Here is a 14,386-nt window from a genome sequence, read left to right as displayed (position 1 = left end):
TTAAAGTTGAATGAGGCAAAGCTTCCAGTAACAGTTTTTGTGTAGTAATTTTGGGACAGATTTGCCAGTTTGGAATGGCTTTTGGGCATCTAAAATAGTCCAGATTGAGATGTTCTGTGAGCAAAAGTACATTCCAGAACGTGAAGATTTAGTGCAGCACATTGACAACTTTTATGTTATTGATGATATGACAGGCCCCAGGGCACACAGAGTATACTATTAAAATGAATTCCACCTTCTTCTTTCTAGTGGAACTGGTAAAGAGTTGAACATTATTTCTGCAGCAATATATTCTTCTTGCATGCATTGATTTAAAGTTTTATATGTCCTTTCTGCTTCCCCCCCGATATTTCCAGCATGTAGATATACATACTCAAGACTTTATTGACTTTTTGTAATTTTTAAGAAATGAAGTTTCAGTGAGAAACGGGAAAATGTTACTTATGTGACATCTTGCAAATAAACCCAGCACTGAGTGCTAAAAAAAAAGAGTTGAGTTCACATATTAGGAAGATGGGTTTGAAAGAATCTTATGACTGTGTTGACATTTGTGTTTCAGCTGTTTCATGAGCGCTTCACCATGAGCCCCACACAGTGGGACTTCCCTGTAGAACTATGTTGCCGGCCTATGGCTTTTGTGACTCTGACAGGCTTGGATGTCGTGTATAATGCTGTGCATCGGGCGGTCTGGGATGCCTTCTGTGCCAATCGGAGAGCGGACCGAGTGCCAATTTCTTTCAAGGTGCTCCCAGGTGACCATGAGTATCCCAAGTGTAGACCCAAGGTAATGGCATTATGATTGCATGGGTTCCCTCTCTCTCTAATGTGTGAGTCTGCCATTTTTGTAACTGTTGTCTGTGCTGGGAAACCCAAGTTTACCAAGACAGTGGTTACAGTGGTATAAAAAGAAAATCTTAGGGTCATGTATGTTTAGTAACAATTTAAAAAAATATATTATGCATCTGTTTATTTGGAAGGCAGAATTGCAGAGAGAGAGAAAGAGCAACACAGAAATCTTACATTTGCTGATTCATTCCCCCAGTGGATGCCATGGCCAGGTTGGAGCCAAGAGCCAGGGGCTTCTTCTGGGTCTCTTACATGGTAGGAGGCCAAGCAGTTGGGCTATCTTCAACGGCTCTCCCAGGTACATCAACAGGGAGCTGGATCAGAAGTGGAGCTGCTGGGACTCCAGCTGGCACCCATATGGGACAGAAAACAGCTTAACCTGCTATGCCACCTTGCTGGTCCCATCACCAGAGGAATACTTTCAACAGATTTTCATTCTATGAGTCTTGCTTTCCTCTCACACTTGATCTTAGCCAAAAGACTGAGAAGCGATTGCTTTCCCCTGTATTTCTACAAAGTCAAAAAGGAATGTCTCACATTCCCCATTCCCTGTTACCAGTATCAGTATAGAATCTATAGTCTTTATACTTTGTGTCATACATTAGGTACCTGGAATCATGCAAAAGTTGGTGATTTTAATCAGATTTGCTTGATGTCCTTTGGAAGTAATGCATGAACTAGAGTAGTTCACTCAAGAGTGAATGAGAAATGGCATTAAGTTCAAACCTGATTCTTATGAAGACCAATATAGCAGAGACTCCAGATTACCTTTAAAAAAAAAAATAAATGTAGAGCCCGGCATGATGGCTCAGTGGCTAAATCCTCACCTTGTATACCCAGGATGCTGTATGGATACCAGTTTGTGTACCAGCTGCTCTGCTTCCCTTCTAGCTCCCCACTTGTAACCTGGGAAAACAGTAGAGGATAGCCCAAAACCTTGGGACCCTGCACCCTTGTGGGGGACCCAGAAGAAGCTCCTGGCTGGCTTCGGATAGGCTCAGCTCTGGCCATTGTGGCCACTTGGGGAGTGAGCCAACGGATGAAAGATCTTTCTGTATCTCCTTTTCTCTCTCTCTAAATATGCCTTTCCAACAAAAATGAATAAATCTTTAAGAAAAAAAGGAGAACAATAATTGTAATGATGGTAGTGCTAATAATAGCAGCTAATACCCATATGGTGGCTACCATGTGGTATTTCCTATTTTAAATGATTTATGTATAATGACTGAATTGTAATTATAAACTTATGAAGTTGATTTGAATGGTAACAAGATGAATTGATCAAGTTTAAACCCCTCCATGTAAAATGACCGTTTTGGATTTTTGCCCTGGAACAATGTGTCTGATAGAATCTTCTCTGAACCTTAAGTGTGTAACTGTGATCTTGACTGTTTGTTAAAGATGTGGAAGTCAGGTCTCCTGAGGAAAGCTCTGGGAGGAGAGGATGCAAACCAGAATTTGGCCATCAGGTCATGATTGTGCATAGGTGTTTGAGAACCACAGCCTGGAGACACAGTCTGACTGATCCAGTCCTAGAAACTGTTAGCTCACATGGTTACTGTGCAAGTGCCAGCGCCCTCACACTCCAGGGCCTTCTCTTTCTTTTCTTTTCAAGATTTGCTTCATTGTTATTTGAAAGGCAGAGTTACAGAGAGAAAGAGTTAGAGAAAGAGAGAGGTCTTTCACCTGCTGATTCACTCCCGCAATGGCTGTAACTGCCAGAGCTGAAGCCACCCAAAGCAGGGAACCAGGAGTTTCTTCCGTGTCTCCCACATGAGTGCAAAGTCCCAAGCACTTAAGCTGTCCTGTACTGCTTTCCCAGACCATAAGCAGGGAGCTGGATCAGAAATGAAGCAGCAAGGACTTGAACCAACACTGATATGGGATATTGGGCCCCCAGGCAGAGGCTCAGCCTTCTATACCATAACACTACCCCCCTCTTTTTTTATTTAGAGCCACAGCACCATCCCCCTTTTTTATTTAATAGCAGAGTTACAGACAGCCAGAGAGGGAGACAGAGATACTGTCTGTTCTCTAGTTCACGTCTCAAAAGGCTACAACAGCCAGAGCTGGCACAGACTAAAGTTAGAAGCTAGGAACTCCATCCTCGTCACCCCATCTGGGAGGCAGGGACCCAAATAGAATTTGCCTAGAAACAAATGGGTGCTTTTTCACAAGATTTTTGAGAGCCTTAATATTTGGGAGAAATTCTTTGGTTTTTATAATTCTTCAAATGGGGAAATACAGTGGTTCTGAAAAATTAAGATTCTAGGGCCAGGCACAGTGGCCTAGTGGCTAAAGTCCTTGCCTTGAATGCACCAGGATCCCATATGGGCACTGTTTCTAATCCCGGCAGCTCCACTTCTCATCCAACTCCCTGCTTATGGCCTGGAGAAACAGTCGAGGATGGCCCAAAGCCTTGGGACCTTGCACCCATGTGGGAGACCCAAAAGAAGCTCCTGGCTCCTGGCTTCGGATCTGTGCAGCTCCAGCCATTGCGATCCCTTGGGGAGTGAATCATTGGATAGATGATCTTCTCTGTCTGTCCTCCTCTATGTATACCTGACGCGGCAATTAAAAAAGTAAATAGATCTTTTTAAAAAAAGAAAGAATTAAGATTGTATTTCAAGTGCTTGGCAAGCCTTTTTATTTCATCTCTGCAACACTGAATTTCCTCCTTTTGAAAATGGGTGGTGTGTATGTTCATGAAGTTAAGTGCCTGGCACTCGGTAACAGACGGCTTCTGCTGCTTTCACTCTCACTTGTGCCACTGCTAGCAGAGAACTTCGTATGAGTGGTACATTCCTAAAGGGATCTTGAAGACTGGCTGGATGAATAAGCATCTGAATCTGGTGCCTGCCCTGGTGGTTGTGTTCTATGAACTGGACTGGGATGAACCACAGTGGAAGGAGAAGCAGTCGGAGTGTGCGACCAGAGTGGAAATCGTCAGGTACGATGGGCTCTGTGGACTAGGCTTCCTGGGTTAGCTGTGCTCGTCTCTCATTTTCCAGCCTGTGTTCAAGCCAGCGGAGTGTGTGCTGCCTAGACTTGCCGTGGCCAGCTCGGGGATTGTTGCTGACCAGGAAAACCTGTTCAGCTCGTATCATGTAATACAAACATGAGCTATATGTAATGCCAGGATATGTGAAGACATTTGGAAGACAAATATCGTTTGCATTTCCAACTTTGTTTTTGCTTTTTAGATCTTTTTTGGACTTGTGTCAATTTACCTCTTTGTCCCATAAAAGAATTTTGTGTCATCACTATTTCAGTTTATTTTGTAATGATTTGGCAGCTTGATGTAAAAATACACTTTAATATCTAAAACATTGTGACATGCATAATTTTTATGTGTAAGAAGTTGATTTCTCTGTGTTTTTATCTGAAATGTCTTCAGCTGAATTATCAAGCTCATGTTTTATGTAAAACCTTGAATACATCTAGTTAAGACAATTTTCCAGCTAATTTTATTTTTTCATTGTAGGCAAAGTTTACAAGGAAGAAACACAAAAGTTGCAGTAGTTCTGATTCAGAAGAAAACTCCTTTGCCCCCAGGTACCATACGATTAGTTTATTAATTGCTTTATACCTGGCTTATTACTAGGAGTTGGTTTCTTTTTTTTAATGTTTAAATCTTTTATGCATTCAGTTATGGATCTGGTCATTTGAGCCACTAAAATACCAATAATGCACAGATACATGCCCATTATAAAAATATTACTTTCATGGCTACTGATCTTCTCATGTCCCATTCCTCCGATCCACTTAGCTCCCCATGTAAACATATATCCACTGATAAAACAGTTCATTCACTTGCTCACTTTTTTTAAAAAAATTTTTTATCTGTTTGAAATGCAGAGTTTCAGAGAAAGGCCTAGACAGAGTGGGAGAGGAAAGGGATCTTCCACACACTGGTTCACTCCCCAGATGAAGCCAGGAGCTTCGTCTGGGTCTTTTACATAGGTGCAGGAGCCCCATGGACTTGGGCCGTTTTCCGCTGCTTTCCCAGGCACATTAACAGGGAGCTGGATCAGAAGTGGAGCAGACAAGACTTGGAACCAGTGTCTGTGTGGATGTCAGCATTATAGAAGACAGCTCTACCTGCTATGCCATAGTACCAGCCCCATTTATGTGATTTTTGAAACAAGAATGTTAGTTTCTTACCTGAGACCTATGTGAAATGACCTTTGTTGTGCTGGGAAGAACACTGTAAGATTGATCATTTTCTTTGGGAAAATGCTTTCTTTCAAATGCTTTTTTCTTCTGCCTTTGCTGATTTTATTACTATTTTTTTTTTTTTGGTAAGCCAAAATATATTTTTTTTGGTTCTGGGTTGAAACTTGCATTATCGCAAATGGTTTTGGAAAACATTTGTGAGTCACTGATCACAGGTTCACTTACAGTTTTTTTGGAATAGTTGCCTGGGGTGGCTGTTGGCATTAGTTGGCCAACAAGAAGGTATTCCTGACACATCTGTACAGGATAGCTGTTAGGAACCCCACAGTGCTCCCAGAGAGCCAGAGAGTCATTCTGGTGTGATGAAAAGAGGCTTCAGGTTTTATTCCTAATTCCAGATTTGGGAAAATAGTGACGTCAAAAAACGCATGACTTACTTCTCTCCTTGTCTTCCTGGGGCTCATCCACAGGAGAAGATGTCATTGCCTCCGAAAGGGCTGCGGCTTTGTGCAATGCCTGTGAACTCTCAGGGAAGTCTCTGTTTGTCCTCCCCCACACTGACCACCTGGTGGGTTATATTATAAGGTAAGCAAAGGTTGGCTCCAGTTGCTTGTAGGTTGTTCATTAGCAAGTGAGAAATGGACAATCTTAGATTCCTGTATTTTTTTTTGACTCTTTTTTTTAAAGAAGGCAAAACATGTTAATGAGAAAAATTCAAATGTTATAATGGATAATAGATAAATGTCCTTTAAAATTTTTATTTTACTTTTTATTGAAAAAACAGATATACAGAGAGAAGGAGAGACAGAGAAAAAGATTTTCTGTCTGCTGGGTAACTCCCCAAGTGGCTGCATTTGCCAGAACTGAGCCAGTCTGAAGCCAGGAACCAGGAGCTTTTTCCAGGTTTCCCATGCAGGTATAGGGTTCCAAGGCTTTGGGCCACCTCTGCTGCTTTCCCAGGCCAAGAAGGGAGGTGGATGGGAAGTGGAGCAGCCAGGACACGAACTGGAGCCCACACCGGATCTCAAAGCTTGCAGTGGGAGGATTAGCCAGTTGAGCCATCACACATTGGACTCACCCCCACAGGCATTTTCTGTGATCTTGAAATGTCCTTGCGTCTGTACATGTTCAGTACTGACAGCTTTTCTGGTTCCAAACATTTTTACCCAAACTAGGCTGAATCTGTAGATGCAAAACTCAGAGATGATTGTGTAGGTAACTGGTGCTCTCCCAGGCTGCAGCCTGTTCCTGGAAGGGCCCTCCCAGCCTCCCGGCTGGCCTCTGGCTACCCTTCCAGGCTTTGACCATTCAGCCTTTCACTTGACCCTGCAGTGCCCCTCTGTGGACAGTGCTATTTGTTGCGGTGTGTTTTCACACCAGCTTGTGCCTTCCAGCTCCCCTTATCTGGGCTTTTTCTTACTCAACTTTTGAGGTTCGGTTGACATAAAGCCTCTTTCAAATGCCATGACCTCCATTTCTGCCTTAACTGAGTGAGTCTTACCCAGGGCAGTGTTACCCTCCAGGGAACATCCAGTAATGCACAAAGGCATTCCTAGTGGCCATGACTGAGGGCACTGCTGTACTGGCATCTAGTAAGCATAGGCTGGGATATCCGTGACTGCAGCACGCCACTCAACAAAGAGTTTACTGCTGCAAAATGTGGGTGCTGTTAGGGTTATAACCCTAACTTTTATTGTTAGTGTCCTTCCCCCTCAGCTTTCACATTTAGTGCTGCCATGCATACACAAGAGGCAAGATGCAACTTCTTTTTTTAAATTTAATTTTTTTTTTTTTTACTGGAAAGGCAGATTTATAGAGAGAAGGAGAGACAGAGAGAAAGAACTTCCATTTGCTGGTTCACTCCCCAAGTGGCCACAATGGCCAGAGGTGTGCCAATCCAAAGCCAGGAGTTTCTTCCAGGTCTCTCACATAGGTGCTCCACTGCTTTCTCAGGTCACAAGCAGGGAGTTGGATGGGAAGTGGAGCAGCCAGGAGATGAATTGACACTCACTTGGGATCCTGGGACTGGTAAGGCAAGTATTTAGTCCCTTGAACCATTGTACCAGGCCCAGAAACAATTTTTGAAACTGGTTTAAAACTGTTTTAAACAGAGAGTGTCAATGAGTTTGAACTCTATTAAAAATCCAAAACAATTATGCAGCATACAGATCCATACGCTTAGCTTTTGGCTCTCTCATCCTTGCTTTTCTGGAATGAATTCAGTCTGCTGCAAGCGTTTTGATGAATGGTACAGCACTGAAGCAGAATTTGAGTTTTCCTTTCCTTTCAAAAACAGGGAGTTATTTCTTTTGTTCTTCAAGTTGTATTAACATTTTTGCTCGTTATGTAGTTTTCAAAATTCAAAGGAAAGTTGCTTTCATTTTATTTATTTATTTATTTATTTAAGATTTATTTCATTTATTTTAAAGGCCTAGTTACAGAGAGGAGAGAGAGAGAATATTTGCTGGTTTACTTCCTCAGATGGCCTGAAAGGGCTCAGACTCTGGCCAAGCTGAAACCAAGGGAGTGGCACTCAGTCTGGGTTCTCCCTCATGGGTTTAGGGACCCAAGCACCTGTACCGTCTTCGGCTTTGCTGCAGGCGTTAGCAGGGAGCTGCAGCAGAAGCAGAGCAGCCAGGACTGGAACTGGTGGTGTTCCTAGGGATGCTGGCGTGCCTAGCAGAGGCACACCCTCCTGACTTGTTCTCACTACAGCAGATGGTTGGAATTGTGTGTCCATTTTATTTGTTGCTGTGTAACTCAAACTTAGAATTTTTAGAGACCAGATTTAAATCATATATATGATATTTCCACCTGATTTGTCAGTTTTCATTTTTAATTCTTTACCTGCTTATTTTTGTATCCTATTAAATCCTAAATGTTAAAAATCACAAAATGGTGAAATCTAAGTGAGTATTGAATTTTTTTTTTCAGACTTATAAAATTATCAAATGGTAGAGGTCACCTAGTTCTGATGAGTAAGCGAAGGTTATTTTTATCAGTTGCGTTTTATGAATAGTTTTTTTTTTTTTAAAGATTTATTTTATTTTTATTACAAAGTCAGATATACTGAGAGGAGGAGAGATAGAGAGGAAGTGGAGCTGCCGGGATTAGAACCAGCGGCCATATGGGATCAAGGCGAGGACCTTAGCCACTAGGCCACGCTGCCGAGCCCTTATGAATAGTTTTAAATGGCTTTTGGGTAGTCTTGGTTTTAGACTTTCTACCTGGAATAATTATAATTTGCTTTTCTTTTTATCTTAATCATGAGATAAAAGAGACATTATCTGTCAGAATTTTACTCTCAGGTCTCACAAGCAATTTGGCTGAAAAAATAGACTACTGTTAGGATGATGTTTTTGTTTGCAGATTAGAAAATGCCTTTTATGAACATGCACAGACTTACTACTATACTGAAATCAGAAGAGTGAAATCTCATAAAGAATTTCTGAATAAAACAACACACCAGGTACGTGTTGTTTTGTTTTGTTTATTTATATTTTAAAAGTGAGAAAGAGACAGAGAGGTTCCCTCCCCAGATGCCTGCCACAGTTGGGCCTGGGTCAGGTTAAAGCCAGGAGTGGAAACTAGATCTGGGCTTCCCAGCAGTGCTTGCACAGCAACAGGAGACTGGAATTACAGGCAGTGCTTGACCTTTGACCTTGAACCCAGGGACTCGGAAATGGGATGTAGATGGTCTCTTAGGACCCCCTTAAAATTCCTAAAGATAGATTTGTGTAGCCTTCCTAATTATATCCTTATTAGAATTTTTTAATCTTTTTTTTTTCTTTTGAGAGACAGAGAGTTCTCATTTGCTGGTTCATCTCTCCAATGCCCACAAAAGCCAGGATTAGGCCAGCTCAATCTCAGTCTCCCCATATTGGTGGAAGAGACCCAACTACTTGAGCTGCTGCCTGCCAGGGTGTGCGTTAACAGAAGCTGCAGTTGGAGTGGAGGTGGAATTCGAATTCAAACACTAACAGGGCACATGGGCATTTGAAGAATGGGCCACATGCCTGCCCCAATTATCAGTATAATTTTTAACCTTTAATTTTGAGTATTTTCATTCATGCTTTTATGTCTCTCCTGAAGACACATGATTTTCATCTCAAGAAAATGTGTACAACAATGATTTTTTTCTATTTTTTTCAGCTTTTATTTGTTAGACATCAGTTCAAAATAGCTTTCTTCAGTGAATTGAAACAAGATACACAAAATGCTCTGAAGTAAGTTTGTAACAGTAGCAAAATAAACTTCTTTAATGTCAGCAGTAGTGTTAATGGGAATGTCAGGATTTCAGTCAAAATTGAATTAATTTTAAGATGATTATGTCGTTAAGTTTCAGATGTTAATACTTAGTTTGTCCAGAAATTAATGGAGCATAGTATTTTGGGATTAAAAAAATTATCATTTTATTATTGAAAGTAAATTTTATAGTGTCATAAATCATTGATCTTACTAACTTAATTTTCATGATCTAAACAAATACAAAATATATACATATGTAAAAATTTTCCTCATCTCTGCTGGTTTTTTGTATATAAACTAAAAACTCTTCTGTTATGAGACTAATATCTAGTTTAATATAAATTGTACATTATCTGAGTCATGCTATGAACTTTTTAAAATTTATTGTACATTTATTCAGTCTAATTGAATAAAGCTTTATTTTTTTGCTTTTTTTGTTATTTGTTGTTTTTTCTTTTTGAATAAAGCTTTAATGTTTTGAGTTTGTAAGGCCTCCTCAGTGGCATCATTGTCCAGTTGTAGATGTGTTGGCAGTGGTTAAGCATTTTATTCCTTTGCACTATGCTCATTTGAAAAGACATGATCTCCTTGTAGCTTTAAACTCAAATTTTGAAGACTAACAATGGCAGTGTGACAAAGAATGAAAAAAAATAAATAAAAGCACCCAGCTATTTAACTTAAAACCAAAGCGAGAGAGAAAAATAGAGGTAAAAGAGAACAATTTTGTTATCTACAGGTATACTGTAGGACTTTTCTGCTTTTTTTTTTTTTTTCCAAAAATTTTATTGTTATTGGAAAGCCAGATATACAGAGAGCAGGAGAGACAGAGAGGAAGATCTTCCATCCAATGATTCACTCCCCAAGTGAGCCGCAACAGGCTGGTATGCGTCAATCCGAAGAATCCAGGAACCTCTTCCAGGTCTCCCACGCGGGTGCAGGGTCCCAAAGCTTTGGGCCATCCTTGACTGCTTTCCCAGGCCACAAGCAGGAAGCTGGATGGGAAGTGGAGCTGCCGGGATTAGAACCGGCGCCCATATGGGATCCCGGGGCTTTCAAGGCGAGGACTTTAGCCACTAGGCCACGCTGCCGGGCCCGGACTTTTCTGTTGTTGAGGTGCTAAGCAGTGAATTGTTCTCTCAGTCTCGATGACTTCACACAATTATAGGTGGCTTCAGTGTGGTTCATTTTTATTCATGATGTTAGAAACCTGGAATTTCAAATTTAAAAATAAAAGCAATTCTGGTAAGGAATAAATTTGTTTGGAAAAAAAATTTTTTTTCCTTAAAGAGGAGCCTGTTTTGAGACTTTTTCCCTTTTGTTCCTGGGGAGGGCCCAGTTCCTACCAAACCTTCCTCTGTCACCCGTCTCCTTCAGCACCTGCCACACTGAAGACTTGTCTCTTCTCTCCAGCTTTGCATGAGACCAGGCATAGCCACTTGGCCCGTGGAGGCACTTGGGGCCAAAAAGTTGTTGATAGATGCTCTTTTTTTTTGGTAAAGATTTATTTTATTTTATTTGAAAAGGTAGATTTTATAGAGACAAGGAGAGAAAGAACGGGATCTTCCTTCTGCTGGTTCAATCCTCAAATGGACAAAATGGCCACGGATGCTCTGTTTTGACAGTATCTTTGCTAATGCAATTTCTGTTTTGTTTATTTTTTGATTAACTTGTAATGGTACTTTTAAAAAAAGAAAGCTTCTGTTTTTTAACTGAATGTTAATTTTTCAATGCAATTGGCAGTTATCCAATTTTTTTTCAGTTTCTACCTTATCTGCTATAAGTGATTGACAAAGAACTGCACGCACGCTGGAGTCATGGTCTTTGTGGAAAGTCATTGACTGCTGCCCATTCTGTTCCTTATCGCTAGATTATTTTTTTAGAAAATTGGAGATTGGCATTTATATGTCACATTGAAATCTTGGATGTTAAGCAGTGTTAATCTTGTCTTTGTCCTTTAAAATAACTTTTTATTCTTAGGGATCTTTTCTTAAAATTAATTTCTGTCATAATGAATCATCCTCTCCATGTTGACATTAGGAATTACAGAACCGCTTATAATCTCGTGCATGAATTGAGGGCCCATGAAACGAATATTCTGGAAATCAAGACTATGGCGGGATTTATAAACTACAAGGTAAGCATTCTACTTCCAAATAAAGTGAAAATGCCTTTAAATATTAAATTTTCATTTTAAAATTTGTAAACCAAAATTATTTTCTTGCTCTGAAAAATTGGTGCTTAACTCATTATATCTCTTCTCTCCAGAGAGGCCTGTGTACTTAGCAACCTAATTGCAATTGTTGGGTTTTGAGCTTATGGGTTCTAGAGTTAGAAGGGTTATTGTTAAGTAGAAACAGAGGGAATGAGAAGAAATCTGCCTGTGTTAATGAATTAATTTTAGGAGATACAACCTGTTCGAATTACATGAAACATTGATTCAGTAGAGCAGCTGCAGAGAAGGTGTGTGTGTATTCATCTCAGAAGAAATTTCTTAATCTGTTGTTTGAATATGTTCAGATCATATACAGTAGAATTAGAAGTTCCTGGAAAACAAGTGAGGGCTCCTTGTTTAGCTTTTATTTCTTTCCTTTTTTTTGGGGAGGGTGTGTGTATGTAAAGATTTTGTCTTATTTATTTGCAAGGCAGAATGACAGAGGAAGGGAGAGAGAGGGAGAAAGAGCTTCAGAATCAGCTGGTTCACTCCCCAAATCCCCCAACAACCAAGGTTAGCCCAGGCCAAAGCCATGAGCCTGGAACTCCATCTGGATCTTGCTCACTAGTGGCAGCAGCGCCAGCACTTGGTGTCAGATTGGGTCGGGCAGAAATGGCTGTAAAGGAACTGAGTGCATCAGAGGACAAGGAAGCTTATCACAAGCCAGGAACACCAGGCAGCAGAATGGGTGCCTAGCCTCAATGCTAGCTTTACTGAAGTCAATCAGACACTCTCATCCAGGAATGTTTGAAAGGCTGAATCTGCACAGAAGGCCAACACTCACCTTGATGACACCTCACAAGGATGCACCAGTTGAGGAGCTGCTACCTTCCCCTTTCCCCACAGATGAGATGTACTAAAGCCCAGTGCTTTATACTCTGGGCAGCCATTTCTCTCATGGGTCACCCCGCCAGTCGAAAGTGGTCCTGGGCTATCTCCCACCAGACAGTAGTTCGATAGGCTCCATCTCTCTCCCGTGATTAATAAGCCCCTCTATTTAAGCTAAAAATTTCTCTTTTCTCTCTTCCCTGCGGCCACTTTTCTCACTGGAATAAAGACCTCCTGTGTGACTCACTGCCATCTGAGGTTTGGGTTTTGGTGAAAATTCCTAACGCTTGGGCCATCATCTGCTGTCTTCCCTGGGTCATTAGCAGGAAGGTGGATTAGAAACATGGAGTAGGCAGGGCTTGAATGGGCACTGCAATGTGCTTCTCTTACCTTTTGAAAGATGCTTTGCACTGGGTTGATGATTTTTGGGCAGATAGATTCTTTAGGACATCACTGACATGAGTGTAAATTGTTGCAACTTCTATAGAATATTTTGCAATCTATGTTTAAAATGAATCTTCCCTTCGACCCAGCAATTCCTTTTTATTTTATGTGTATTCTAAAGCTAACAAATCACATATAGATAGGTAGGTATTGCATCTTCTCCTGGGAAGAGATTGGAAACAGTCCCCAGCAATTACTTATTGGTTATAAAACTAGAAACAGTGACACGTTACACAGCTAGTTACAATAAGAATGTTCCGGGCCCGGCGGCGTGGCCTAGCGGCTAAAGTCCTCGCCTTGAACGCCCCGGGATCCCATATGGGCGCCGGTTCTCATCCCGGCAGCTCGACTTCCCATCCAGCTCCCTGCTTGTGGCCTGGGAAAGCAGTTGAGGACGGCCCAATGCATTGGGACCCTGCACCCGCGTGGGAGACCTGGAAGAGGTTCCAGGTTCCCGGCTTCGGATCGGCGTGCACCGGCCCGTTGCGGCTCACTTGGGGAGTGAATCATCGGATGGAAGATCTTCCTCTCTGTCTCTCCTGCTCTCTGTATATCTGGCTGTAATAAAATGAATAAATCTTTAAAAAAAAAAAAAAAAGAATGTTCTAACTACAGATTGATATGAGATGAGATCCAAGATATATTGCCAGGTAAAAAAAACAAAACATAAGTCACCATACTTAAAGATGCTTGAATAAAAACGTAGTGTTTGCTGTATAAATGCACACACATACTTGTGTATGTATTAAAATGTATCAGAAAGCATAAGCTAGAAGCCAGTGGCTTCTGGAAAGAGAAGTTAGATGGGTGAAGAACAGGGAGGGACAAGAGACTTAATTTTCACTTTTTTTTTTGTACCTGAAAAATAAACTGAAAAACTTTAATAATCATATGAAATGTATTTATATTTTGTTTCTATTTTTCCTTTTACTCCAAGTACATCTAGAAGGTACTTCAAAAATCCATGCAAAGCAGAATTTTAAAAATGTTTACTTTGGTGCAAAACAACTTTGAAATCTTTGCTAGTTTTTCCTATAATGTACATTTTCTATCACTTTTTGAGGATCCGTTCCCGTGCAGATTATTACTGTTTTGAAATAACATCCTAGATATTAAAGATTTTTTTTTTAAAGATTTATTATTATTGGAAAGCCAGATATACACAGAGGAGGAGAGACAGAGAGGAAGATCTTCCATACGATGTTTCACTCCCCAAGTGAGCCGCAACGGGCCGGTGCTGCGCCGATCCGATGCCGGGAACCTGGAACCTCTCCCGGGTCTCCCACGCGGGTGCAGGGTCCCAAAGCTTTGGGCCGTCCTCGACTGCTTTCCCAGGCCACAAGCAGAGAGCCGGATGGGAAGTGGAGCTGCCGGGATGAGAACCGGCGCCCATATGGGATCCCGGGGCCCTCAAGGCGAGGACTTTAGCCCCTAGGCCACACTGCCGGGCCCATTAAAGATTTTTTTTTATAAATTTCTAAAGTTCTTGTTTGATGTAGAGGTAATTGTGTCTTAATTGTGGTACAGAAAATATCTAGTTTTCTCACAATTCCAAAACTCAAAGTTAATCGTTCTCTTTTCATTTGCCTTTTAGAGGTACTTTAACTCTTATGTTATCTTCTGTATGTGATT

General features: G+C 41.1%; 1 protein-coding gene across 2 annotated transcripts in view; it reads left to right on the top strand.

Annotated features, from left to right (window-relative positions):
- The first annotated feature begins 538 nt into the window (after nt 1-538).
- TRAPPC11 (trafficking protein particle complex subunit 11) overlaps nt 539-14,386 on the top strand; it is a 39,822-nt gene continuing 25,974 nt past the window's right edge. Inside the window, exons 1-7 of one of the 2 annotated variants that reach the window (XM_058669948.1) lie at nt 539-784; nt 3,627-3,796; nt 4,331-4,401; nt 5,493-5,607; nt 8,392-8,491; nt 9,175-9,248; nt 11,308-11,404. In XM_058669948.1, the coding sequence (XP_058525931.1) occupies nt 581-784; nt 3,627-3,796; nt 4,331-4,401; nt 5,493-5,607; nt 8,392-8,491; nt 9,175-9,248; nt 11,308-11,404 (831 nt within the window). In that variant the 5' untranslated portion in view covers nt 539-580. Of the gene's footprint in view, nt 785-3,623; nt 3,797-4,330; nt 4,402-5,492; nt 5,608-8,391; nt 8,492-9,174; nt 9,249-11,307; nt 11,405-14,386 lie in introns of both variants that reach the window. The other variant, XM_058669947.1, reaches the window with a different exon arrangement.

The sequence above is a fragment of the Ochotona princeps genome, chromosome 11 (assembly GCF_030435755.1).
Source record: "Ochotona princeps isolate mOchPri1 chromosome 11, mOchPri1.hap1, whole genome shotgun sequence".
Taxonomy (NCBI): Eukaryota; Metazoa; Chordata; class Mammalia; order Lagomorpha; family Ochotonidae; genus Ochotona; species Ochotona princeps.
This window is presented reverse-complemented; position numbering and strand designations above follow the sequence as displayed.